The sequence below is a fragment of the Crotalus tigris genome, unplaced genomic scaffold (genome assembly GCF_016545835.1).
Source record: "Crotalus tigris isolate CLP2741 ecotype Arizona unplaced genomic scaffold, ASM1654583v1 scf7180000024374.3283719, whole genome shotgun sequence".
Classification (NCBI taxonomy): Eukaryota; Metazoa; Chordata; class Lepidosauria; order Squamata; family Viperidae; genus Crotalus; species Crotalus tigris.
In genome coordinates this window covers 2083003-2108474 of record NW_024100544.1, presented here as the reverse complement: position 1 = coordinate 2108474, position 25472 = coordinate 2083003, and the positions used below count along the sequence as shown (strand labels likewise).

Genomic DNA, 25472 nt, shown 5'->3' with positions numbered 1-25472 from the left:
GCTATAGATTCAATCCATAGCTTGGTGCTCGGCTGCTGAGGCCTTGTAGAACCAAGCTATGAATTGAATCCATAGCTCGGTTCTTGACGCACAAGCCTTCCGGAAAGTCCTGTGACTGAAAAATGTAGGCCTGACTGCAAAAGAGGCCTCAGAAGAAGTGGGCCAGCAAGGAGAGACGTGGCTGAAAGGTAAGTGGATGTGGGGCGAGTGGGGCAGCTCTACACCCCCAGCCCCACCCTAGCTTGATTTTTAGGTGTGTGCCTTGCCCCAAAACTAGGGCTTATTTTTGGGATAGGGCTTATATTAGGCCCATCTCCAAAAATCAAGCTAGGGCTTATTGTTGGTATAGGCCTTACTTTCGAGGAAACACGATAATAGACGTGTTTGTGGAAAAATATAGACAAAGAACTTCCAGGAAAAGAATTATAGGTCTTTGCAATGTAGAACCAGAAGTCTATTTTGAATTATAACATACAGAAGAAAAAATAAGTTGCTAGCTAGTTATCCGCTCAGTCCTTAATATTAACTATTTTACCTTTATTCATGGTTTCCTGCCCGAGCAGGGGGTTGGACTAGATGACCTCCAAGGTCCCTTCCAACTTTACTATTATTATTATTATTATTATTATTAGCCATAGAATCTATCCTAGTTGACAAGTAATTAAAATTAACTTAATGATGTGAAGCAATTATTGATTTACAATACAAGGTTAACAAATTCTTGTAACCTAGAATCATACGAATATTCAGTCATCATTTTGGATGAAGATACTGAACCTACTAAAATTTCCATCTTCAAAGACAGCCCTAATTAGAAAGTTGTAATACAGTATACCCAAGCATGAAGGGAATCTTCCTACGGGGATGCAAATGCCTTGAAAATATTCAGCAATCTAAATAGCACAGGACTGTGAAGTGCTGACTAGACAAAGAACTAGTTGTTTCCAGTCCTTTCTAACATCTTCCTCTCTGTTGCCATTGGCTTTATTGGGAGCTAGAAGAAAAACTCTTTTCAATTATTGATTATCTCTGACATTTTCCTTCCATTTCATTACTCTCTACTTACACTAGAAATAGCTAACCTTCAACAAAAGCTAGACAGAAAAGATTAGATGTCCATTTTGAGGCTTTGGATTATGGAAGCAGAAATCAAAGCCATCTAAAGAGCACCAGATTGAGAGTAGCCATTTCTGGTGTATCACAAAATCTTGATGCAAGTGCGTAATTGTAGAGTGGGTTGTCATTTTGGGGTTTCATTCCAATTTGCTGTGAAGACCTCTAGATGGTACAGAATATACATATGCAAAATCAGGCTTTGAATCGTAATATATTAATTTGCATTTGGGTCTTAATAAATAAATATTCATTAAAAGTATTGCTGATATATTCATTTACGTTAACCAAATATATTACCTTGACTGCTTTAGCAGTTTCCAATGATTGCTCGGGAGGGATTCCTACTTCTCGCTCTCTTAGCAGCTGCTGAATAAAGTAAGTTATATCTCGTCCAGCTATTGGAATATGTTTGATACAGCTACCAATTACATAACCTTCAGCCTGGAAGAAAAAGAAATGTCCTCAGTGACAATCAGAAAGACTATCTTTGATCTTCTGCTTCCCACTGATCACTCCTGGGCAAGAAAGTACCTGACCACTGTACCTCATCAGAAGCAAGTCTGATGATGTCACATTAAGCAAATGAAAAGATAAAATTCTGCTAATCTAATAATCCTTCTCCATTCCCCCCACTCCCTAATTTATGTTCAGAGTTAACAAAAGTAGCAAGACTTGCATTTTTCAGGGTTACAGACCACCTGTAGGGTATTTTAATAATGCATTTATGTCCTGCCTTTCTATTTATAAAGGCAGCCTACAGCATGATCTAATAATAATGTCTGTATCACTTTCTCAAGAGTGAGAGAACCAAAACAAGTATTTCAATGTTAGCATTTTCTATATCATGAAATCTTTGAAGGGCATATCTTTTCAGCAGGTATACCAAATTGTGTCTTTCTGTTGTTTTAGACTTAATTCCTAGCAGCCACAAGTATGGAATTTTAGGAACTGTTAATGAAATATCTTGAAGACACCAGGTTAGCTATCATTGAATTAATTTTGAATAAAATAAATAGGCTGTTTAAGTGCCTTATAGTTTCTAAATTAAATATATATATATTTCTTTAACACTGGTTAAAAAAATAACAAAAGTGTTAAAATTTTGCATACTTTGTAATTTGTAGGGAATAGTTATAGCACTGAACTTATGAGAAAAAAGCTGAAAACAAAAGATTGTGCTTCCCATAATAATTACAGTATTAAGAATTGTACTTTAATAAATGAAACTGTGTAATTGTATCTTACCACAGGAATGACATGAGTGACACCATCCCCGCTATCTATAACCGTTCCAGTCAGTGTCCGTTCACCTACTTGTCTTGATGTCCAAGATGCAGCTAAAGCAAGGACAGCCTACCAAGGAAACAGTTTGAGCATAAGTGTTTCATAATATTCAAAAATGAATGCTACATGAGACAAAATCATTCAATATATTTATAGTGCATTACATAGCCTAAGAAAATTATCCAAATTACAAGAATAAAGTGCAAAAGAAAATGAAGAACATATAAGAACAGACACAGATACAGTTTGTTAAGTTTTAAATAACTGCAGCAGCACTATAGAAAAAAAACTAGAACTCTTCTGAAATTCCACTCAAGCACTGAGACAATCTCAGTAGACAAAGTATTGATGGAAAGCAACACTATCCCACTGAAGCTACATTAATTTTAAAATGGCCAAAAATGCAATATTTTTTTCATGTTATCTTTCTGGCATAAAGTGATTGCAAATATAATGAGTTCAGGTATAAAAAGAACTCAACAGGGTATTGTGTTAAGAATATCCTTTCCTACTTGTACTGTTCACTGTATTACAATGGGTTTCTTACTATGCAATCTTTCCAATATAGAAATCAGGTATATTATCATTCCTTTGTTAAGAAGTATAATATACATATTCAATAAATATTGATAAAAATGTTAATAAATCTGAATGACTTAATCATTTTCTTCAACTGCAAATATCAAATGTCTTGTAAATGTTAAACACAAAAACAAATCCTATCAAAAGTAATACTGTGACAGTAAACCATAGACACACTATAGAAGAGTTAAGTATAGAAATAATAAAACTATAGGCACCATGCTGCTCTTTCATCCAATAAACTCTTATTATAAGGTGCTCTATATCCTGAAAGTAGACAGAAGAAGCAGAGTTCACAATTATATATCACATAAAACAAAGACAACCATACTTTATGTGATCATTTTGCTATTACCTCAATTTGATAGAAAGTTAATTTATATTACTTTATGAAATTCTACATTAATATGATATGCACATTGGAGACATTTTCACATCACACCTAATCATAAGAGGCAGTTAGTGCATTTTGTATCTATAAAACTATTAGCCACCCCTCCCAAGCAACATTACTAGTACTCATAGTTTGTTAAGCAAGCTATCCAACAACAGAAAGAAAAGACAGGACCAAATGCTCATATCAGGAACAGTGATTTACATAGCCCAAACTAACAATCAACAGCAGTCAGAAGGAAACAAAGATAATAAAGAAGTGCATTTTAATTGTTTGCAAAAATAGACTTTACAAAACTTTGTACTACACTTTAGAACATATTTGGAACATTTCGAAATGCATGAGTTTCGTGCAAAAGGCCTCTCACCCAAATTGGGGTGAGCTCATTGTTTGAAGTTCCCATAAAATTACCACCATTTAGGTCAAATGCCAGAGGAAAAGCTCTTAAGTCCAGCTGATGCAGAACAAGTTAACTCTAGGGCAACTGATGCAGAATCCACACAGTTTCTTAAGGAGTATAACTTAATAAAATCAGAACTCTACATCTCACCTGAACAGCAATGTAAAGCCCGGGAACATTGAAGGATTCAAACATGATTTCAGCGGTATATTCCCTGTTTTCTGGGGTATTTAGAGGAGGTTCAGTCTGCGAAAAAAAACAACTATCCAGCTCAATCGAATCTACTTTCTGTAGGCCATGTTATATTTTTAGTTGAATAATTAACTTCACTTTACTCATTTTGATAGTTTTACAGGATCTAATATATCCAACACCACAGAATGAACTGATTTATTACCAAAAGAACTGTAAGTTCTCTCTCTACTGTATTTTGCTTGAACTGAGTTGAGACCTTTTTTTTAACTTCCTAAGTATGCTTACTTTTCCATCACAAAAAGAAAGTAGTGCCTGCAAATACAGAACATTGTTGTCCCATTATTCCCAGACATTATCTTCTCAAACAACAGAGGAACTCTGCCAACTCTGTTAATTCTGTTAACTCTCTTAACTCTGTTAAGGAACTCTATATACAAATTGGAAACTATGTTAATGTCAATGAGTGAGGAAAAGATTTAATAGCAAGATAAGTTACGCAATAAGAGTCCCCGAGTGCCCGAAAATTATGAATGTTGCAACACCATGGCAGTCGTTCATCCTTACAAATGACTGCAGAGGCCCTGCAACTTTCACCCTGGCTATTCCCTCCCCCTCGCCGGGTCTCCATAGGGACTAGGCCTGTGGATACTCACCTTGGAAAGATCTAGAGAGCCTTTGCTTTCTTGGCCTGTTTTGCTGCTTCAAGCCTTCGGTGCGTTTGCAGAGAATGGAGGCCTAAAGTATCGTAAGATCACACAAGATCAGTAGCGTGAGATCACACGCTACTCATCTCGCGTGACCTCACACTATTTTAGGCCTCTATTCTTTGCAAACGGAGGCCTGGACGAGATCTGTGGCAAAAGGCTTTGCAAATAGAGGGAAGGTCTGAAACATTAACGCCTTCCATCTTTGCAAAAAGCCTCTGCTGCTGAGAATAGAGCCCCAGATTGACATGCATGTTGCCCCAAGCCTCCATTTTTGCCGGCAGAGGTCCTCAGGAAAGGCCTCTGCTGGTGAAAATGGAGGCCAAGGGAATACGCTCGTCAACCCGGGGCGATGTTGTCAGCGGCAGAGGTCTTCAGGAAAGTCCTCTGCTGGCAAAAATGGAGGCTGGGGGGTGACGAGTGTGTCAACCCAGAATTCCGTTCTCAGCGGCAGAGGACTTTTCTGAAGGCCTCCACAGGAGAAAATGGAGGCCAGGAGCAACGCACGCATCAACCCGGGGCTCCATTTTCACCAGCAGAGGCCTTGACAAGGCCTTTGCTGCCAGGACTGGAAGACCGGAGTGATGCACGCTCCCTCCAGGGGCTCCTTTCTTGGGAGCAAAGGCCTTCTCAAACCCTGTGGGGCACTTTGAATCAGCACTCCATAGGCACATAAACACTTTTAGGCCGGAGGCCAAAAGCTTCTGCGACCATGATCTCATGCGACTTCAGGCACCCATCTGCTTTTGAAAAGAATGGGTGCCTGACTTCCTGCGAGATCAGGGCATGCAGAAGCTTCCAGTCTCTGCGTGAAAAGTGTTTGCGCACCAATGGGAGGATTAAAGCAACGTGATTTCACTGCCCCAAACCTCCCTTCAGCATGCAAATGCTTTTTTGCACTGAGCCTGGAAGCCTTTGAGGGAGACTCACCAAGGCTACCCACCACTCCAGATGTGGCAGGCAGAGAAGCTGATCAGGGCGTGCTCAACCTCGTCTCCTCACTTGCTGGGAACAGGCAAAGAAACAGAAAGGCTGGAGAGCAGACAGATCTTCACAAGGTAAGTGACCCGATGTGGCAAGATTGGGGGGGGAGCAATTGTGGGGACTCCCACGGGAGGAAGAATGAGATATCTCAAGGGGTTGGGGGAGGCCTTGGGTGGTCTGAAGCAGGTGATCTATTCCATCACTAGGCTCCCTATCCTGAGATACCTCATGTGCACTTAACGAGCCACGCATTCAATTAGCAAATGTATGGGTGAAAGCAGGGAGCAATTGTGTTCAAAGTACGAGTTTCACTCCTACAAGTCCTTGAGTTACGAATGGAATGGGCAGGCTCCATTACATTGTAACTTGAGGACTACCTGTACATAATTTCATGTATATTTCAAAATACATAATCTTACATAATTTCATGAACATTTTGTCTTAAAAATCAAGATCGCTCCTGAAGAATTCTCTAGTGAGCTAAATGAGGTCAGCAATTTTACATATTCTTTCATATATTGCAATTATGTATTTTATTATAACCTTACAGCCATTAGATAGGTAAGCTTTAACTTCCTTCTCTCATCTGGCTTCAGAGACTACAAATATTATTTCAAGATTTTAAAGCTATAAAATGCAGAAGCATTTTAGAGGAGTACTTTATTGTCACAATAATTGCTATAATTATAGATATGGAAGGGAACAATTGGGCTACTGAGTTCAACTCCCTTCTAAATGGAAAGAATCCAAATTCTCTGATTAAAAAAGGAATCCATCCTTGACAAATTACCTACCAAACTTCTGCTTCAATAGATTCATCAAAGGGAAGCTCCCTGAATTGGGTTTGTTTGTTAAACTCTTTTTGTGATTATAAATGTCTTAGTAATAGATACCTTCAGAAACAGTTTCCCCAGATAATTATTTTCCCCAAAGAATTATTCCCCTGGTATCTGTTTTATGGGCTTGTTTTTTATGTGTTCTCAGTGTTATAGCAATAGCATTTAGACTTATATATCACCCCATAGTGCTTTTCAGCATTCTTTGGGCAGTTTAAAATGTCAGCATATTGCCCAACAATCTGGGTCTTCATTTTACCAATTTTGGAAGGATGGAATGCTGAGTCAACCTTGAGCCCAATGAGGATTGAACTCCAGGCTGTGGGCAGAGTTTGCCTGCAATATTGCATTCTAGCCATTGCGTCAGCAGGGCTTAAGCGGTAAGCTAGACAACCACCTTGTTTTATTTTGCTATACCGCATTTAATTTTTATTACAATGTAATTTTGTATTATATATCATATTTTTGTGCTGTACTATATATCACATTTCAGCTTTTGATCAATTATATATTACATTTGTTTTTACAAATTGAAGGATTTGTTCTACTTTGAGTAATCAGAATCCTGAGTGGCCAATATTTCAGATCAGATTTTATACTCACCAAAAGAAAATAATGGTCTTCAGGTTCTGCCCTTAAATATTTAAAGATAACTTGTTCCATAAATCTCTCCATCAAGTCCCAATCTTCAACTATGCCATGGCGAATGGGCCACTGTTCAAAATGTGCACATTGTTTAAAAAAAATACTAAATTAAAATTTATGGTAGAATCACATAGATATGAATAAATATAGAAGAAGGCTTTAACTATGCTCTGGCTTATTTATACACTGTTTAGTAAACAGTTTATATTTTTATATGATACTGATCCTTTTAAATTAACTCAATTATCATAACTTGTTTTAAAATATACTGGTAAGCATTTTAAAACTTTATCTTAATCTGAAATATTAACATATTGCTGTTCACAGTACATAAAACATTAATTTGTATAAGGAAAATTAAATTCAAATTGCTACTTATCCCTGAAAGTTAGACAAGTCTTTCTTTCTTTCCATAAGAAAGAGGAAAAAATGTGACTTTTTATTTTAAATACCTTTGTTGCATATGTGGGCTTTTCTATTGCTTCATCCCCAATAAAGAAGTCTAAGTCATCCACTCCTTTCATAACCCTTCTTTGTGCCTGATCAACAACTTTGGCCGATTCCTTAATGGCAATACCTTTATTATAAGAAAAATGGGCAAATTACAGATAGAATTATACCCTAAATTTTCACTAAAATATTTATTCTTTTACAAAGATTACTCTGAATGACATTATTGACATTATGATATATTTATTCAGTTTTCTAGAAAACTTTACTTTACATTCTAAATATGCGTAATAATGCACAATTATAAATCAAAATTTTTACCAAAGAGATCACTGAGGATTGACAACCTGATGGAATGTAATCAATTGATCACTATAACCAGACAAAACTTTCATCTTTAACCCAGAGTATTAACACTCTTCGTGAAAAGATGTAAACAATAAATAATATTCTGCAGTAGAAAGAGAATAGACTAGAAATAATATAAGTAATAATAATAAAATAGAAATAATCAAATGATCACAACACTTGGTTCTTAACCAATGCTGAAATATCAGATTTTATTTCTGAAGTGCACTACTAATGACACTTGTCTATTTGTATACTTTCTTATTCTGGATTACAGAAATAACAAGCTATCATATATAAAATATAAAATCTGGCTGCTAAATATGCAAGACCTTTGGCTAGTTAAAATATTAAAAAGAAAATAGCACTGAAAAAAGCAATGCATCTGACACTATGAACTGAAAATTATATCTGGATAATTTAAAAAAAAAGGTTACCATGGTGTTTAAAGACAGAAATTATTCCTGAAATATAAAATGACTGCCTTGGATTATGCTGCATAATAATTTTTAAACGCTCTGAAACAAATATGATATTTTAAGCACTTTTAATCATTACCCCAACCTCTTAAAGATAATTAGTAAAAATGTAAAAGAAGTTTATTAAAATAAGTAAACTAAACAAAAGAGTACATATATTACTGATGATTTCACAATCTATAAATGCTCAGCATGGTGAATAAATTAGCATTTTCAGTACTGAAATGTCATATACTAAGGAAAAATATCGAAAATATGAGAATAGCTAAGAAAACAGGCCATAACAAAAATATTCTAGAAACTTTTAAATTTCTTGTTAACGAATGTGTTTTTTCTGCAGTAAAATATAAATCCTTTTGTAAGGAAAAAAGTAAAACATCTTCCAAATGTAGTTTTATCTGATGATTGCAGAAAGATATTCATACTGACTCACAGGCAATATGGAAGTGACTTGTTACTGCCTTTTTCCAGTGTATTTTTCCCAACACCCCAGTTATGGGATTTCAAGGGTCCTTCTCCTTCAAATATCAACTTAGTCCAAACATGTTTAGATTTAATAAAATGAGTAAAAGTGGATTTGAGCTTGCCACTTGCTGTGCCATTTATGAAAGGCATTATTTAAGACACTTATGAAAAATGATATGGTTAATAAAATGTTACAATGAGTCATGGAGACAGAAGGGCCACGGAATAAAACCCTCTGACCACTACAAGTATCCAAATTAAAGTATCACAATAAATGGCTTTCTAGACACTGTAGAATCTGCCACAAAATATTGCAAGTAATCCTTACCCATAACAAGAATGACATTTTTAGGCCAAATATGCTTTTTCATCATTTCAGAGTTTGATGTAATATGGGTGGCTACATAAATGTTTAAATAAAATAATAAAATAAAATAAAATAAATCTAACATACTATAAGAACTAAGGCACGGTGTCAAACTCGCCACATCATGTGACGTGTCGTGATGTATCGTGACTCTTTTTGCATTGCTAGCAATGGGGTGGGCGCGGCTTCGGTATGATGAAACTGGCACACAGGCTGGCAGTTTGACACTCCTGAACTAAGGGGTTCAACCAGGCACTCATTACTCATACATCCCAGTTCTCATTTTCAAACATCCTGCAGTTTATAGTAGCAATGATCCTGTTCAATTCTCACTTTGTTTTTCTTTTATTTTGTTTTCTGATTTATTTTGGGATGGTCTACATTCAACTTAACCTTTTGAGCCCCTGTATCTTTTACTATAGCATACTGTTTCCTCTATCTGGTTCACCAATGGCCACATTCTGATTTCTTTCAGCATTTAATTACTTCAACTCACTATCAAGGAGAATACTATTTATCCTTCTAACTACGACATGACATAGCCCCTCCTCCTATACATATGTTCTTCACTTTATTTTTAGAATTTATTTTGACATGTTTAATAATCAGGGCTCAGTTAAATTAAACTGTTATTAAAAACTACATAGAATGGTATCTCTTTAAGTTCATAGTAATATATTAGTAGTGTATTTATAGGGAAAATTAAAGAAAGGAATTCCACATGAGGCATTTAAAACAGGAGCATGGAAAGAAGTTATCATTTTCACTGACAATCTGAGAATGCTGAAGGAGCAAGATGTTAAGTACAGCTAGTCCTCAACTTACGACCACAATTGAGCCCAACATTTATGTTGTTAACTAAGAAATTTGTTAAACAAGTTCTGCCCCATTTTACGACTTTTCTCACTACATTTGTTAAGTGAATCACTATATGGTTTTAAGTGAATCTGGCTTTCCCCATTGACTTTACTTGTCAGAAGGTCACAAAAGGGTATCGCATGACTATGGGACACTGCAATTGTCATAAATGTGAGTCAAATGTCAAGCATCTGAATGTAAATCACGTGACCATAGGAATGCTGCAACAATCCTAAGTCTGAAAAATGGTCATTTTTTAGTGCCATTGTAACTTTGAACAGTCTGTAAATGAACTATGGTGAGTCAAGGACTACCTGTACTTGTGTTCTGAATGAGAGAATGAAATAAGCAATGGAAATTAGCATAATTATTCCTGAATTTGTCTTCAAGGTCCAAAAAAAACCCCCCACATTTAATTTCATCGATATCAGACCTCTTTAGAATAGTAGTGCAACAAGGGTATAATCTCTTCTTCCCTGGAGAGAAAGAAAAGAGAGAGTACCTCCAGAATATTTATTGTTAATGTTTTGTAACAGTTCTCCCCAGAATACATCCAAATTTCACACTGCATTTAGAAAGGAAGAACCAGGAAAGGCTTCCAAAGATAAACTGCTATGCAGATAAGGGAAGAGAGTCATACAAGGCAAATCAAACCAGCAATTTAATACCAGCTGGTTTCCATGGTAGAATAATGCTGTTACTAATCCAGAATAGCCAAGCACCAAAAAAAAAGGGGGGGGGATGATAAAATCCTGGATCAGTATAAGAACCAAAATTGCAGTTCTCCTGACAATTGATAAAACTTTCTCATTTAATCATCTTTTGTTCTAATCGCACCTGTTTCTATTTGTCAAGTGAAATGAATTGTCCTGCTCCAGTAAGACTCCACTAATCATTCAGTCAGTGCCAAACTACCAAAAAGGATAAAAATTTCCAACAGATAGTTAATTTGGTTCTATATCCTATTGCTGTTTTATCAAACTATGTCTTTTAGCTAAAGTTATTCTGAAATAACTTTAGCTAAAAGACATAGTTTGATAAAACAGCAAAAAATGGCCCTAATGATCTCGATACTAATGCTGTTACATATTTTTAAGGTTTCTCCATTAGCCAAATAATACAGTGATTAAAAGATTCATTGGCAAAATACAACTGCCTCCTTATAAATTCATACATTACTGTAATTTCTAAGAGTACAGTACCTAGTAATATGAAAACACATTTAAAGTGGTTTCAAAAATAAATCTATCATAAACGGGACCTCATTTAAGTGGGATTTCAAAAGTATGAATATTCTTCAAACTGTGAGCTAAATTAAGCAATGAAGTAGTTACATCCTTAGAAACCATAGCAGTATACCCCAAAACACTTACATGAAGGAATGATGAACTGTGGCTCTGTATTGCCAGCATATCCCAGTTTGGTATACCTGTAAGACAAAGCAACATAAACAAGCTACTTCAAAAATGATCAGCAAAATTGCAGTATTTACAAATCAAAGTCACATGAACAAATACTGATGTATAAAAATATTAATCAAAAACACAGTCTCCTCACTAAGAGTCATTAGCCTAAATCTTTCAGGACTGTACTGAAAAGGTAGTGCTGATGCCAACTGTATATCTGTCAGAACAAGGCCCATAAGAATTGTGAAGTCAGGCAGCACAAGGTAATATTTTTATTCCAAATGACAATCCTAAGAAATACTGAACACAGATACAGAATTAATACAATACTTTGTACTGATTAGTTATCCGACCATAACAAAAAAAAAACCTATAAAAACAATACAGAGAAAATAGTAGGGCATATTCATAATAAACTGTCAACCTTCCAATCAATCCCAATCTCTTCTAAATAGTCTATTCTCTTCCAAAGGGTCTTTGCTATAAAAAATGCTGTCTTGCTGGGGATATGCAGGTTTGTTTCCTGCAATACATTTTCAGTTTTCTTGAGTGAATACAGTTTGCATTCAAGCAAGATATGTCTTAATAGCTAGCGCAGCACTTATGCAGTCTTTCTTTAATCAGAACTCTGTGGAACCTTCCCTATCTTATCATAGAGTCTAATGGTTAAAATGTGCTCTAGTGAAAGCTGGTCTAAAAAGTTGTTAATACTTTTCTCTCTGGGAGGCTAATTTGTGACAGATATCTTGGGCAGCAACATCCAAGACCCTTTCTTTGAAACTTTTCTTGGACTTGAGATCTAATAGGACTGGGAATTGGTCAGAGAATCTATATTGTGAAATGATATTTGAAAATTGGGCAGCCCAGGTCCAAGGAAACATGTTAAGTGCTCTCTGAAACAGAGCAATAATGGATAATCCATCTATCTGGGTTCACAAATAAGATTGCCAATCAATAGTTGATTATTTTAATTGCTAAATGACTTTCTATAGAGGATATACCCAGTTCTGCCTTCACTATTAGAGTTGCTGTGGATTTATCCACCCTCTAAGATGCAATTTAAAAAAAGTAGGCTATATCTGTTCCAATAAGGGAACATTTATATATTCCCACAGTTCTGACTATATACAATCATTGGAGCTATTTTGCTGTTGTATACCTTAATGATTAGAATTAGGGAACCAGGATAGCTATGGTTGCTAAGCTACCTTATGGCATTGACATTGGCTGTAGCTGTTAAAGAACTCCTTGATTCTGAAGTAATAAGGCACATCCACCCAGCAATATTTAAAGCTTCACAGCAATTGAACATTCAAGTTAAAAAAAGAAGCCTTTCCATTTAGAACAGACTCGTCGGATGAGCTATATAGAGGTAGTCCTCAAGTTATGATCACAACTGATCCCAAAAATTATGTTGCTAAGTGAAACATTTGTTAAGCGAGTTTGCCACATTTTACAACTTTTCTTGCCACAGCTGTTAAGTGAATCATTGCATTTAAGTTAGTAACATGGTTGTTAAGTGAATATGGATTTCCCATTGATTTTGCTTGTCAGGAGGTTGCGAAAGCTGATCACATGACCTTGGGACATTGCAGCTGTCATAAATATGAACCAGTTGCCAAGTATCTGAATTTTGATCATGTGGCCATGGGGATGCTGTAATGGTCGTTAAGTGTAAAAAACAGTCATAAGTCATTTTTTTCAGTGCTGTTGTAACTTTGAATGTCACTAAATGAACTGTTATAAGTTGAGGACTAACTGTAATTAAAACTACTGTCTTATGGATTGTTGTGAGTCATCATGTGAAATAGGCAACCCCATACAGGTAGTTTTTTTAAGGGATCATTCAAAATTACAACAGTGCTAAAAAAAACCTGACTTATAATCGATCCTTGCATTAGGACTGTTGGAGTGTCCCCGGGGTCACATGATCACCATTTTTTATTTTAGCACCCGGTGGGGGGTGTCACACAATCACCATTTCTGACCTTCCCAGGGGCTTCCAACTAATGAAGTCAATGGGTGAAGCCAAATTCACTTAAAAATCGTATGAATCACTTAACCAGAGCAAAAAGGTCATAAAATTATGTGTGACTTGCTCAACTACCACATCTCAAAGTGACGGAAATTGGGGTCCCAGCTGTGTTCATAAATAAGTCCTGCAAATAAATAAATAAATGTGTCTCAAGACCTGCCTGGTTTTATATTTCTACCCTCACATTATCAGCTGTTAAGAGAAAGAAAAATATCTTACCCCCTAAGAAATAGAAGAATCATTATTCCATTACTGAAATTAAGTATTTCAGTTATAGCCTCATAATTTTCTATGTCGTTATTAAATGTCATTTGAGTGAAACTTTCCATTCAACTAGGAAGTTTGTGAAATGAAAATGGGTCAATTGCTTAACACAACTTTCCTCACAGGGTTCTTGATGTAGTGATAAAATGAGAACCTCCCTATCTTTGTGCCTTGAATTCTCAAAGAAAAGGTAGGATATAATAAACAAATACCATATTTTGCTTTGAGAGGTTGAAAATTTAAATAATTGTGTCCAGAACTGCTTAAGATTTAACATTATATGTTATAAAGCCAAAAATTCTCAACATGAATCCATAAGCAATGTATCTTACTATACTTAGCCACTACATGGATTGTCACATTTAGTACTGTTCAACCTCCAAATCTATCTCTCATTCCAACTTTGTTGCCCATCCATATAATGTATTCAACAGTTCATTTGTCCTGTCTTTGTTCTCTGCATCAACTTTCACCTTTCTCTGTAAATATCACATCTTTTCCCATTGCAATGGCTGCACCATTGATTGCTTTTGGTTCTCATATGTGCCATACTCCCTAATTAAAAGCAGGAAATTTTCATGGGAGATTTTTGAAATGCCTTTTTTTATTTGTTATTTTTCAGAATCCAATTTGCTCTCACCATCTGGCATTCAATGAAGTGTATGTATATTGGATCTGAATAATTTGCCTCCTCCTCTTTTTCCTGTACCTGACATTTTTAAAGATCAATCATAAAAGAGGGTTAGGGTTATTATTTGTATTTCATGTAGCATTTAGTCATTCAAGTAATGATGCTATGCAAGTACAATACTATTACATCCCTATCTAAAAAGCTGATTTGTGAACTATATATAAGAGAAACAGGCAATATGTTTCTATGGTAACTATGAGCACTCTTAGTGCTTGTCAGGATCCCTGCTTATGTTTTTTTATTTTAAAGCTTATTTTAAAATACTGATCGAGAAGCTGACATCCTAGAAACCAAATAACCAGGTTTCGGTTTCATCTCTATTTAAAGTTCTACACTTGCTCATTTGCACGATACCATACTACTACTAAACTAATCAGGAGTTACTTTAAAGAAAGATACTCAAGATCAGACTGTTAGTGCAAAAGAAGTTCCAATAAAAGAACATAAGTCAAGCAATACTCCAACACCCAGAAATGATAAATTTGAAGAACTAAAACATAATAATATTCACCATATAGAATTTAGTATCTTGTGAAGGAAATTATCCTCTGCAAAATATTTTAAGGATTAGAAGAAAAATGTTATATATATTTCCAGTAAAGCCTATACTTTGCACAGTTCAGCATATCTAAAAATATTCATAGCTACTCTAGCAAAAATGTAGAATGAATCATGAAAATAAACATAGTTGTTGGCAGACACTGAGGACACCTAATACCAAGCCTAGCTGTTTGCTCTTTTACTACTTTATTGTTCAAAGATTTAAAGTTCATTTTAAACGGTAATTTCTCATTCAGAATAAGATGGCTATCAAGTTATATTGTGCAGCAAAATAATGGACAAATAGAATAGGAGAAATGATACTCAGCAATACCTAGATCTAGGTTTTTGTTTTGTTTTTTCAAATAAAAAGGATACACTGAATGAAATATATTTAAGGATTTATTTAAGGATGGAATGAACCGAAGTAACTGGGAAAAGATTGTCCCTCAAATAACCCAACCCCAATAATAAAAGACTTTAAAAATAAAAAACCTGGAAACAAATTAGCAAATAATGCAGCTCAGAGTGAAGATGTAATGTGTCATTCTAGCTGTACATATAACTGCCCATGCCACCTAGACAGCAAAATCAGTACCCCACATACTAGGGCCAAGGGTGAGGCATCCCTTCCCTAATTACCACCAACTGGAATTCACTCTGGAGGAAGGAAGTGAACCAGTACAACACTGTGCCACTACCCCAACCCTCTGAGCCAATCCAGAGGGACATAATGACCAATGGTACCTAGGGCCATCAAAAGATCAAGGAGGGCAAGGATGGATGCAGGTCCCCATCCTGTCCTTGCAAGAGGTCACTGAAAATGAACCAAGGCCATTGCTGTTCCATACTCAGGTCTGAATCCTGACTGAAAGGGTCCAAATAATCCATTTTATCCTGGGTCCCCTGAGGTTGCTCTGTAACTACCTTCTCGATTATCTTCTCCAGAAAGGAGGTTACACAGCACTAAAAATTGCCCAGTGTGGCAAGGTCCAGTTATGATTTCTTGAGGAGAGGGTAAACCAGTACCTCTTCAAAAGGTGGAAGAACAACCTCCTCACCCAAGGAGGGATTCACCGCTGTTAGAACCCACTCCCTTGACCTCCCATCACCACCAAGCAGCTTTAGTTAGCCAGCAGAGGCATGGATCTAGAAAGCAAGTGTCGGAATTCATCACCATTTTTAATGCTGATTTTATTCCTATTGTGGATGTTTTAAACTTGTTTTCCTAGCCACTAAGTCATTTGATATCAATGATCAATACCATGATTGTTAATCAACAAACTAACTGTGTCTGGTTTACCAGTTTTAAATCTATATACCTGCAACAGCCTCTGATGATGCTTATTCATACTCCTAGCATCACTACAACACACTATTGCAACTATTTGGAACCTGCAATTGGTACAGATGAAGCTATCCACATATTAGCAGATGAGAACACCTGCAAGCACGTAACACTGATATGGCAGAATAGCACTAGCTTCAGTTGCAATTCAAAGTATGGTTATTAACCTTAAAAGCCCTACACCTGCGGGAACAAGTTCTCCAAATAGAACCAACCTGTCCAGTGTGCTCATTCCAACAGGGAATATTGGGCATTTCCCAGATGCTAGAGGTGCTAATTGAAGAGGCCTAGAAAAGGTTTTTCTCTGTGGTGGACACCTTAGGAAATTGCCTCATTTCCACAGAGGTCTAATTGGTGCACACCCTTTTAAAAGTTTTTTAAGACACTCTCCACTGGGCTTTTAAAAGTTAAGTTGATTCTTGGGTTGGCACCAGTGATAATACTGGTATATAGCTATTAACTTTTACTTTTTAACTATAATTTTTACTCATACTATTAATGGTTTAGTATCATAAACTGGAGTTATAAGATAGTGTGGTATGTAACATAATAAATACATTAACATTCTCCAATATAGCTAGTTAATAAAAAATTAAGGCAAATTACGGCTAAGAACATTACTGAAGAAATAACATGTTTAGAATTCAAGTGTTCAGGTATTATTAAACAGTAATTAACAAATACCTGCTCTGAAGTTATTCATATATAGGACAAGGTGATATAACTCAATTAGTTGAAAATTTAGGTAAATGTGAGATTCATATAAACAATACAAGAAAAATCTATTTCACTTATTAAAAAGTAGGTTTTCCTTTAGAACATTCAGCAAAATACCTTTTCAAGTAATCGTTGGCTGTGATTGTGCATACTGGTCTGCAGGTTTCTTCTTAGTTAATGAAGTACTTAAACTAATGATGATTTAAAATAAGGAACTATAACTCTATAACTGCTGTTTGAAATCTGTGAAGTTGGAGGAAGAAACTGATACTTCAAGGTTGCAGACAAATAACCCTTTGTTAATTTATAAAGAAGAGGAAATAGGGGCAACACTATGCAGACAAACCACAGACTGGCTTCCTCAGTCCAATAATTACTGTTGCAACAAATATTAGTCTTTTCAAATAATATTTACACATAAGCTTATGGTCCAGTGTATGTATGTTTGTGGGGGCCAATAAACACTCAAGACAAATAACTAAAGCAATAAATTATCAATGGGTGTCACTGATTGTTATTAGCAAATGGGAGCATTGCCACATCTGCGGTGGCATTTAGTTGATTTCCTGGATTTTTAGAGTCCAGATCTGGTAGTCCTAGCATAGGGCCTTTCAAATCAGTTAGCTCAATTGCTTTGAATGTAGACTCAGGCTGACACTGAAGCAGCAGGAGAAATTGGGGGGAGGGGGGAGAAGTATTATAATTTTTAAAAAGCTTCCAAAATATATTTTCATTGGAATTAGTAACTGAGAAAGAAAGCAGATAATGTGCATGCTAAACTCCTTCCCCATATGAATCTATCACAAACTGAAATATGTAAGTACTATAATGAGACAATTGTAAAGTAACAATAATTCAAGTGATAAGAAGCAACAGCCTTATTCACTTCCATAGGTGTGGGTTTCATCTGAATGATTTTGTCCATCCTGACACATATTCACCTCTTCCCAACTTGCTGCAGGATTACAACTTTCACATCCCCAGCTAGCAAATAAGAAAAGGTTCACATAAAGCAGTGGGGATACAGATAGAGAAGTCTACCAAGTATCATTGTATCAGATCTGAAATCACATAGATTATTTTACTGCTGAAAAAGTCATGTAAGCTCACAAATGAAGCCTGCAGAATGCTTCATTTACTGAACAATTTTTATTATAGATATTCATCCTGTAATAAGTTTTACTTGACTCTATATACTGCACTATGTATTCTAATTGTCAGTTTTTAGAACAATTAAGGAATTCTACACAACAAATCAATGTTGGGGAATATTGGCAAGTATTATTTGTTGATAAGTAATATGGACATATAAATTGTTTAAAAAGCTTTAGCTGCTTCAAAATGTACTCCTAGTTGATTCCAAGTGCATGGATGCACAGAAACACAGGTTTGTCCCCAGCAAGCCTGAAAATATAGCTGCTTTAATAATTCAAAATGCATGGCAAGGAATCTATTTCAAATGTTGTGCACAATTCTTAAGTAGTTTCATTTCTCCTCATTAAGGAAGCCATTGTTTGATTACTTTAAATAATGTTAATAAAATAAATTATCCTTTACTGCAGGTTGACCTGATAAACAGGATATAACCGATAAAATTACTATATCTACTAAGCAAACAAAATCTTTAAAAGATCGTTAAAGTCATTGCTATTTATATTTATGGATCTTCCCAGTTTGCTTTCAGATGCACTGGGAATGCCGCTGACTTCAACATGGTTTAAGACACCAGGCTAGAAATCATGAGAGTTTCAGTCCAGCCTTAGAGTGAAAAACCAGCTGGGTGACTTTGGGCCAGTCACTCTTTCTCAGCCAAACCCACCTCACAAGGTTGTTGTTGTGGGGAAAATAGGAGGAGGAAGCAGCATTAAGTATTGTCTTATTGTCTTATTTATAGAAATAATAAAGGTGAGATGTAAAGAAATAAATGTAGCAATAGTTCCAACATCAGAGACATCTGCAGGGGCCACAATCTTGAGTTTTTTGAACCTCCACCAAGGATGTCCCTTTTAAATATATCTAGAGATACTGGATTATAGTCTACTGTGCTTTGTAACACTGCTATCTGATAAAAATGAGGAAAATAACAAATCTTAGAAAAACAGGATATATGTGAAAATTGTTCTATTATGTACTTAGAGCACTGAATTGCTATCATTAAAATACTGCAAATACTACACACTATCATTAATTGGCTATATTTTTTTCTTTTATAATATTAAACATTTATTGACTTTACAAATTCTTAAAACATGTCAACTTGATAGCATTAGGGTATATGTATAACAATATATAAAATATGTGTAATATACACAAATTAAATAACCACAAATTATGTAACATTATCTTCTATTAGTATATAAAATTAATATATGTTTAAGTGCCTTCTTCAACTCAAGACAACTTTGAAACTTCGCTGATATTTTGGGGGAATCCCTGTACATAAATATAATCTATTACATCCACTTAACATCCACTAAACGGGAGGGGGACTGCTAAACAAAGAATTTATTATACTGCATAAAAGAGAGGATATAAGTTTGTTACGTTTATACCCCAACTTCTTCCAAACACTCAGTGCAGCATAGAAACACATGCTCTTTATTTTTCCCTATAACCATGCCGAGGTAGGCTAGATGTGGAGTGACTAGTTCACAGTCTCTCAGTGCATTTCCTATTTTCAACATGAGATTATTCATTCTGTAATGTTCAGAAAATGCAATTTAGTAGGAGACCTATACAGTTTATGTTATCAAGTTCTGAGTGTCTATTCCTAAAATAAAGCACTTTTTTTTGTAGTAACTGTTAAAAGTTATAATGGTTCAGGCATAACAACTCATACTAGTTCTTAGTAAGCAACATTGGGAAAACTATTTCTGACTAGCAATTGGCACACTGCTCTACATAAGATATTATATGACTGGATTTCCAGACACACAATTAACTTTCATGTCTTCTGTCCTCCTTCCTTTCTGTGTACAATATCCTAAACCAGAGGCAGATTTTGATTATGTGTAGAGACTGTTGGGAAGAAATTAGTTTTATTAGCAAGCCCAAATAATAACCACTCAATATCTTTTCTTTCAATCTTATTTTAACCATTTCATATTATCTATTGGGACTATGTTTGTAACTTTATGAGTAGAATATTTACATGGGCCATTAAAAAAGTTCTGAGGCCTAAAGCAGGAATGCAAAAAGTGTGCCCTTAGTGATGAATTTATAAAGAAGCTTTATGCACTATTTTATTTACTGAAAACCCTGAAGTACCACTTACCACACTGAGGTCCTGCCCTTTCTACTTCTGGAGTATAGTCTTTAGCATACATTGCAACATCATTTGTGCACCTTGGCCTACTAAAGATACAAACTTATAAGACTTTTGATTCATGTTTTTACAGATTCCATTTCTGGTGCAGCGATTATTTTTATCATGGATAACAATTCTGAGCTTGATCATATATATTTAAAAAGCACTAAAATTAGTGAAAATTGTGCATAGGGACCCAAGCGCACAATTCTTATAAAATGTATTGATAAATGCACATGTAACATGTTTTCTCATTTAATGCAACTACAGTCTTAACCACATTTTGTAATATATCACACAGGATGTTTCATCTGAAAAGTAAGTCAAAATATTAATCAACAACCCATAATAAACATTCACTTAAACATCCTAATATCTTGATGCAAAAGGTTACACATTTAAAAAAATATGGTAAATTCAGAAATATTAGTTTTCTCTAAAGTAATTCAATAAGCACATTCTGGTACATACTGAAATCATTCACAAATATTCAACAAAAACAAACAGCATTTTGCAATCCCAGAAGTTGAGGCAGATTTTTATGTCATCAGTCCCAGAATTGGAGGCAGACTTTTATGTCATTGATCCCCTGATCAATGCAGGCTTCCAAATTAAAGCAGACCAGATTAATATCTAGTCCATACTTAAACTCATATAGTAAACCTGATTTAATATGTCTGAATTAAGCTGTACCAACATGTCAAGCCAATCACATACTAACTTTTTACTTCAACAGACACTGTGTCATATTTTAATACTTCTATTCTAGAAGAAGCTTCACATGGACTTAATTCAGGAACTTCAATATATTCCTGATGCAATAGGAAATATTTTAGTTTTGCTGTTCTCCAATACACCGCTTGGACATAACGTGAATGCTGCAAAATATAAGTGCCCTGGAAGCCACTATAGGTAGACCTAAACTTACAACAGTTCATTTCGTGACAGTTCAAAGTTATAACAGCACTGAAAAAGTGACTTATGACTATTTTTCACACATATGACCATTGCAGCATTCCTATGGTCATGTGATTTACATTCAGATGCTTGACAACTGATTCATATTTATGATGGTTGCAGTGTCCCAGAGTCATGTGATCCCTTTTTGCGACCTTCTGACACGGAAAGTCAATGGGGAAAACAGATTCACCTAACAACCTTGTTACTAATTTAAGAACTACAGTGATTCACTCAACAAATATGGTGAGAAAAGTTGTAAAATGGGGCAAAACTCCCTTAATGAATTTCTCACTTAGCAATATAAATTTTGGGATCAACTGTGGTTGTAAGTTGAGAACTATCTGTATTTTTCTTTGTACTTTTAACTGTGGACCACAGCAATCATTAATGTAATAACACATTTGCAAAAAGTGTACAATACTATAATGAAATATTTTCACCAACAGTGGAAACTAGTAATTTAAATCTTTATACTTATAACAAAGTTACTAAGGTATAAATATATACGGCAAATTTTCTAAAGCAATTTTAAAACATTTTAATATTGCATATTATATTAGCATAACAGGCTAAATGCTAAAGGTTAAGCCTTTAGCATTCCAATCTTCTCTTATATTTTGAGACCAATATGTAAGATTAGCAGAATACAGTGGAAACTTGCACAAATTTACATTTCTACATATAGAATTGGGATAGTCATCTCCTCAAATAAATTGAAAGGGTGTCTCTATACAGGGATACTAAAACAGATTATAAAAGACATACATCCTTAAAATATACTGCAATTCTAATTCTCTAATGTTCAGATCTAATGTTTTACAGCTTGTGATCCTAGAGTCCAGATTTTTCAGGGCCACTGACACATTTCAATTTAGTAATTGTGTAATCATAGTTACTAATTAAAAGATGCTGCGCTCTGCACACCAATGACTGTGCATTCACTGATAGCCCCCTTTGCAAAATCTAAAATTAAATCCTTTTCTCTCTTTTGAGTATTTTCTATCATTTTCATTTATGCGCAAATTTACATTTAATGAAACATGTCACCAGAGATTACTTAGTACAATTAGCCTCTCACAGATAAACAAAAAGAGCTTCGTATGAAAAGTACATGATGTTCTTAATTAGTGTATTGCACTAAACACTGTACAGTACTGTAATTTCTACATATGTACACATAGCTTATAAGTTACTATAGGCAGCAGAAAAGCAACTAGTATAAGTTGTAATTTACTGCAGTGTATATTCTGTGTCCATTTAAGTGTACTATCACATATTTCTTATGTAGATACGTTTAGGTTTTGGTTTGTTTTTCAAATGGAAAGGTAAGGCCAAGATTTCCACAGAACATTGTTTGATGGCATATTTCTCAAAATATTTTTGAAATGTAGCTAACCATTTTAAAGCAGAAAACTAAGGCTGATGAATGATTACTTAGAAGTGTTTTACTTGCAATTATATTGAGCTACTGCTGCAAAGACCAACTTGCATGCACAATTTTCTGTGAAACACATCTTTATTAGCATGAAGTAAAGCGAAAGCACAAAATGAATTCGCCTCAATCCAGTTCCTTAAGAAACTGTAATGAAGGACATAAAGCACCTATGTACCACGAATTCCTTGCTTCCTAGATATACCTCCAGTGCTATGCTCCATGCCTGCTCTTCATGGAGAGAAATGTCACTGAAGTTCTTTTCTATATGGAACATATTACAAAATAGCAATGTTGAGCGCCTTTTCTCCACATTAATTAGTAATTACAAAATAAGAAAAGTGGTTTCTCAAAAGGATTTGGTTTAGGTTTGACACTGAAAACTGCCTTATAAGGTATAAAAGCCTGAAAGGAGGAAGCGCCTTTGACAAAACTAAGGAAGTTCCTCTGCGCTTGCTCATTAGAGAGGGCAGACTTTTTTTTTCCACCCACACAGAGAGAAGTAATGCTGAATAAATGGCACATATGGACAAATCATGGCACTGCAAAAGGAAGCCACCAATCTGAAGGCTCCCTCGTCCCACTAAACTGAACTCAGTTGAAAATTATACACAGGCCAGTTTGACCCGAGAAAGGATGGTGCTGATTTTTCACCCCCGAGATGGCAATTTTCGTAAATGAAATTAAGGCTGCAGAGGTTCTTTTCCAAAATTGCATCCTAACAGCAATGCAGGAAAATGCCTGGACCAATGTGCATCAAGAAAAATCCACATCCAATCTCCTGCAACCCTCTTCCCCCAGGACGAAAAATAAACACCCCAAACCCAAGGATATCGGGAACGCTAGACTCAGCGGGCCAAGGGTCTCCTTCCCAGCCGCGGAAGGTGCTCTGTCATCTTCGCAAGCACACAATGAATAAGACCGCAGGCAAACCTCCGTAACTTTAACAGGAGGAGACAATGAAGCCTTCCTTCTGCAAAGGCCGAAGCCTCCCGCGGTATTGAAAACGGGGAGGAGACGGTTTGAACCCGGGCAGTTTAGGGCGTGACTCGCCCTTCTGCCCACGAAACCCTCGCTTTTGACGGCCGATGCCGAAAGGCAGAGAAAGAACTGCCGGGCGAGCGGCTGCCTGGGAAGAAGCCAGCCGGCCGGCCGGCCCGGGAGTTGGCAATACTCTTCCCCACACACACACTTGCCAATAAAGGGGGTGGGTGGCTAGGTGAGGGGCAGGAAACCCTGCCATGCCCTGCACTGGGGAAGAAGAGACACAAGAGGAGCCCCTTCTCGCTCCAGGGGCGAATCCCCGTCCACGCGCCCCAATGAAAGGCAACGGCAGCCCGGCCGCTTCCCTTCTCCGCCCTCTCCGGCGCTGGAAGCCAACTGTCAGCCGCCGCCGCCGCCGCGCACCCCGTCGCCCATTCATCCTTCTCTCGCTCTCTCTCTCTCGGCTCACCCGGTGCCACAGTCCACCACGCAGGCCGGGAGCCGCCCTGCCATCCTCCACGGGTTTGAGACGCCGCTGAGGAAAGGTGCCGACGACCCCGCGGGCCTCTCTCTCTCTCTCTCCTCTTTCCACTCTGGGGGAGTGAAGGCACCACTTCCGCAAAGGAGCGAGTCACTCCCTCGCCCCAGCCTTAGCCTGCCTCCCTCCCCCCCCCACGCTCGCACACGCACAGCGCCGGCGAGGGAGCCCAAGATGGCCGCCTCTTCCGTCGCTCGCTCGCTCCCTCCCTCCCTCCCTGAACGCGGGCAAGGGAGGGGCGCCGCGGAAAGAGGAAGAGCGGGCGGGCGCGTCAAACCGAGGCCTTCAGAGAAGCGCACTGTTCAGGGGCGCAAAAGAGACGCCGGCGGGCGCTGCTGTCGCGTTTCTTCTTTCACTTCGTTGGGGCTGGAAGGAGGATCGGGGTACTCGCTGCCTTTGAGTCGCCCTCCTCGTTTTATCCAGTGACAGAGATGGCATCTTGGGAAGCCATGGTTTAATTTTACGGCATTCAAGCACGTGACGGAATCCTCTTTCTTTGACCACCTTCCTAACTGGCTGCCTTCGGATTCCCGGTTATAAAAGGCAGGCGTTTTGCAGAGCTGCGGTAGGCTAATGGTTGCATTCTAGGCAGAACTTGCACGCCTCTTTCAGAACGAAAGGAAGTCCTTTGTCAGATGCTTTTTCGACTTGATCGGGTATCCGTATCTCTAAAAGCATCTCACCCTGAAAGGCCCAGGATACACGTGAAAGGATGGGGAAGGCGTCGGCGTCGTATTCAACCAAGTATATATAAAATTAATGGGGGTGTATCATAAAATTTCTTATTAGAAAATTATTAAATCATATGGAATTTTTTCTTACATTCCAATGTAAAGGAACATCAGATTTCCTTGTGGTCTTCCATCCAAAGATTAACAAGATCTGACTCGGTTTTTTTGAGTACAAACTATAAGCTAGGTACTATTCAGTTATTTATTGTCATATAATAACACCAAAACATACAAGTACCTCAAAATTACATTTTTAGATTAGCATATTTCAGCCTTGACTTTTTCCAAAACGAGCTATTATTTATCTACTTGATTTATACCCATCTTTCTACTAGCCTGAATCCTGTACTGAAGCTTGCCAATTGTAAAGATGAAATAAATGAAGTACAAAAAATAATAAAGTAAATATAAA

General features: G+C 36.7%; 1 protein-coding gene across 1 annotated transcript in view; it reads right to left on the bottom strand.

Annotated features, from left to right (window-relative positions):
* The window catches only part of ACTR3 (actin related protein 3), a 31940-nt gene extending 7492 nt beyond the window's left edge, over positions 1-24448 (bottom strand). The window contains exons 1-7 of the mRNA XM_039328215.1: positions 24261-24448; positions 11481-11536; positions 7593-7717; positions 7099-7209; positions 3927-4022; positions 2362-2469; positions 1414-1557 (exon numbers count right to left, since the gene is read on the bottom strand). Coding sequence (XP_039184149.1) covers positions 1414-1557; positions 2362-2469; positions 3927-4022; positions 7099-7209; positions 7593-7717; positions 11481-11536; positions 24261-24304 — 684 coding nt within the window. The 5' untranslated portion in view covers positions 24305-24448. The remainder of the gene's footprint in view (positions 1-1413; positions 1558-2361; positions 2470-3926; positions 4023-7098; positions 7210-7592; positions 7718-11480; positions 11537-24260) is intronic.
* Positions 24449-25472: the final 1024 nt, after the last annotated feature.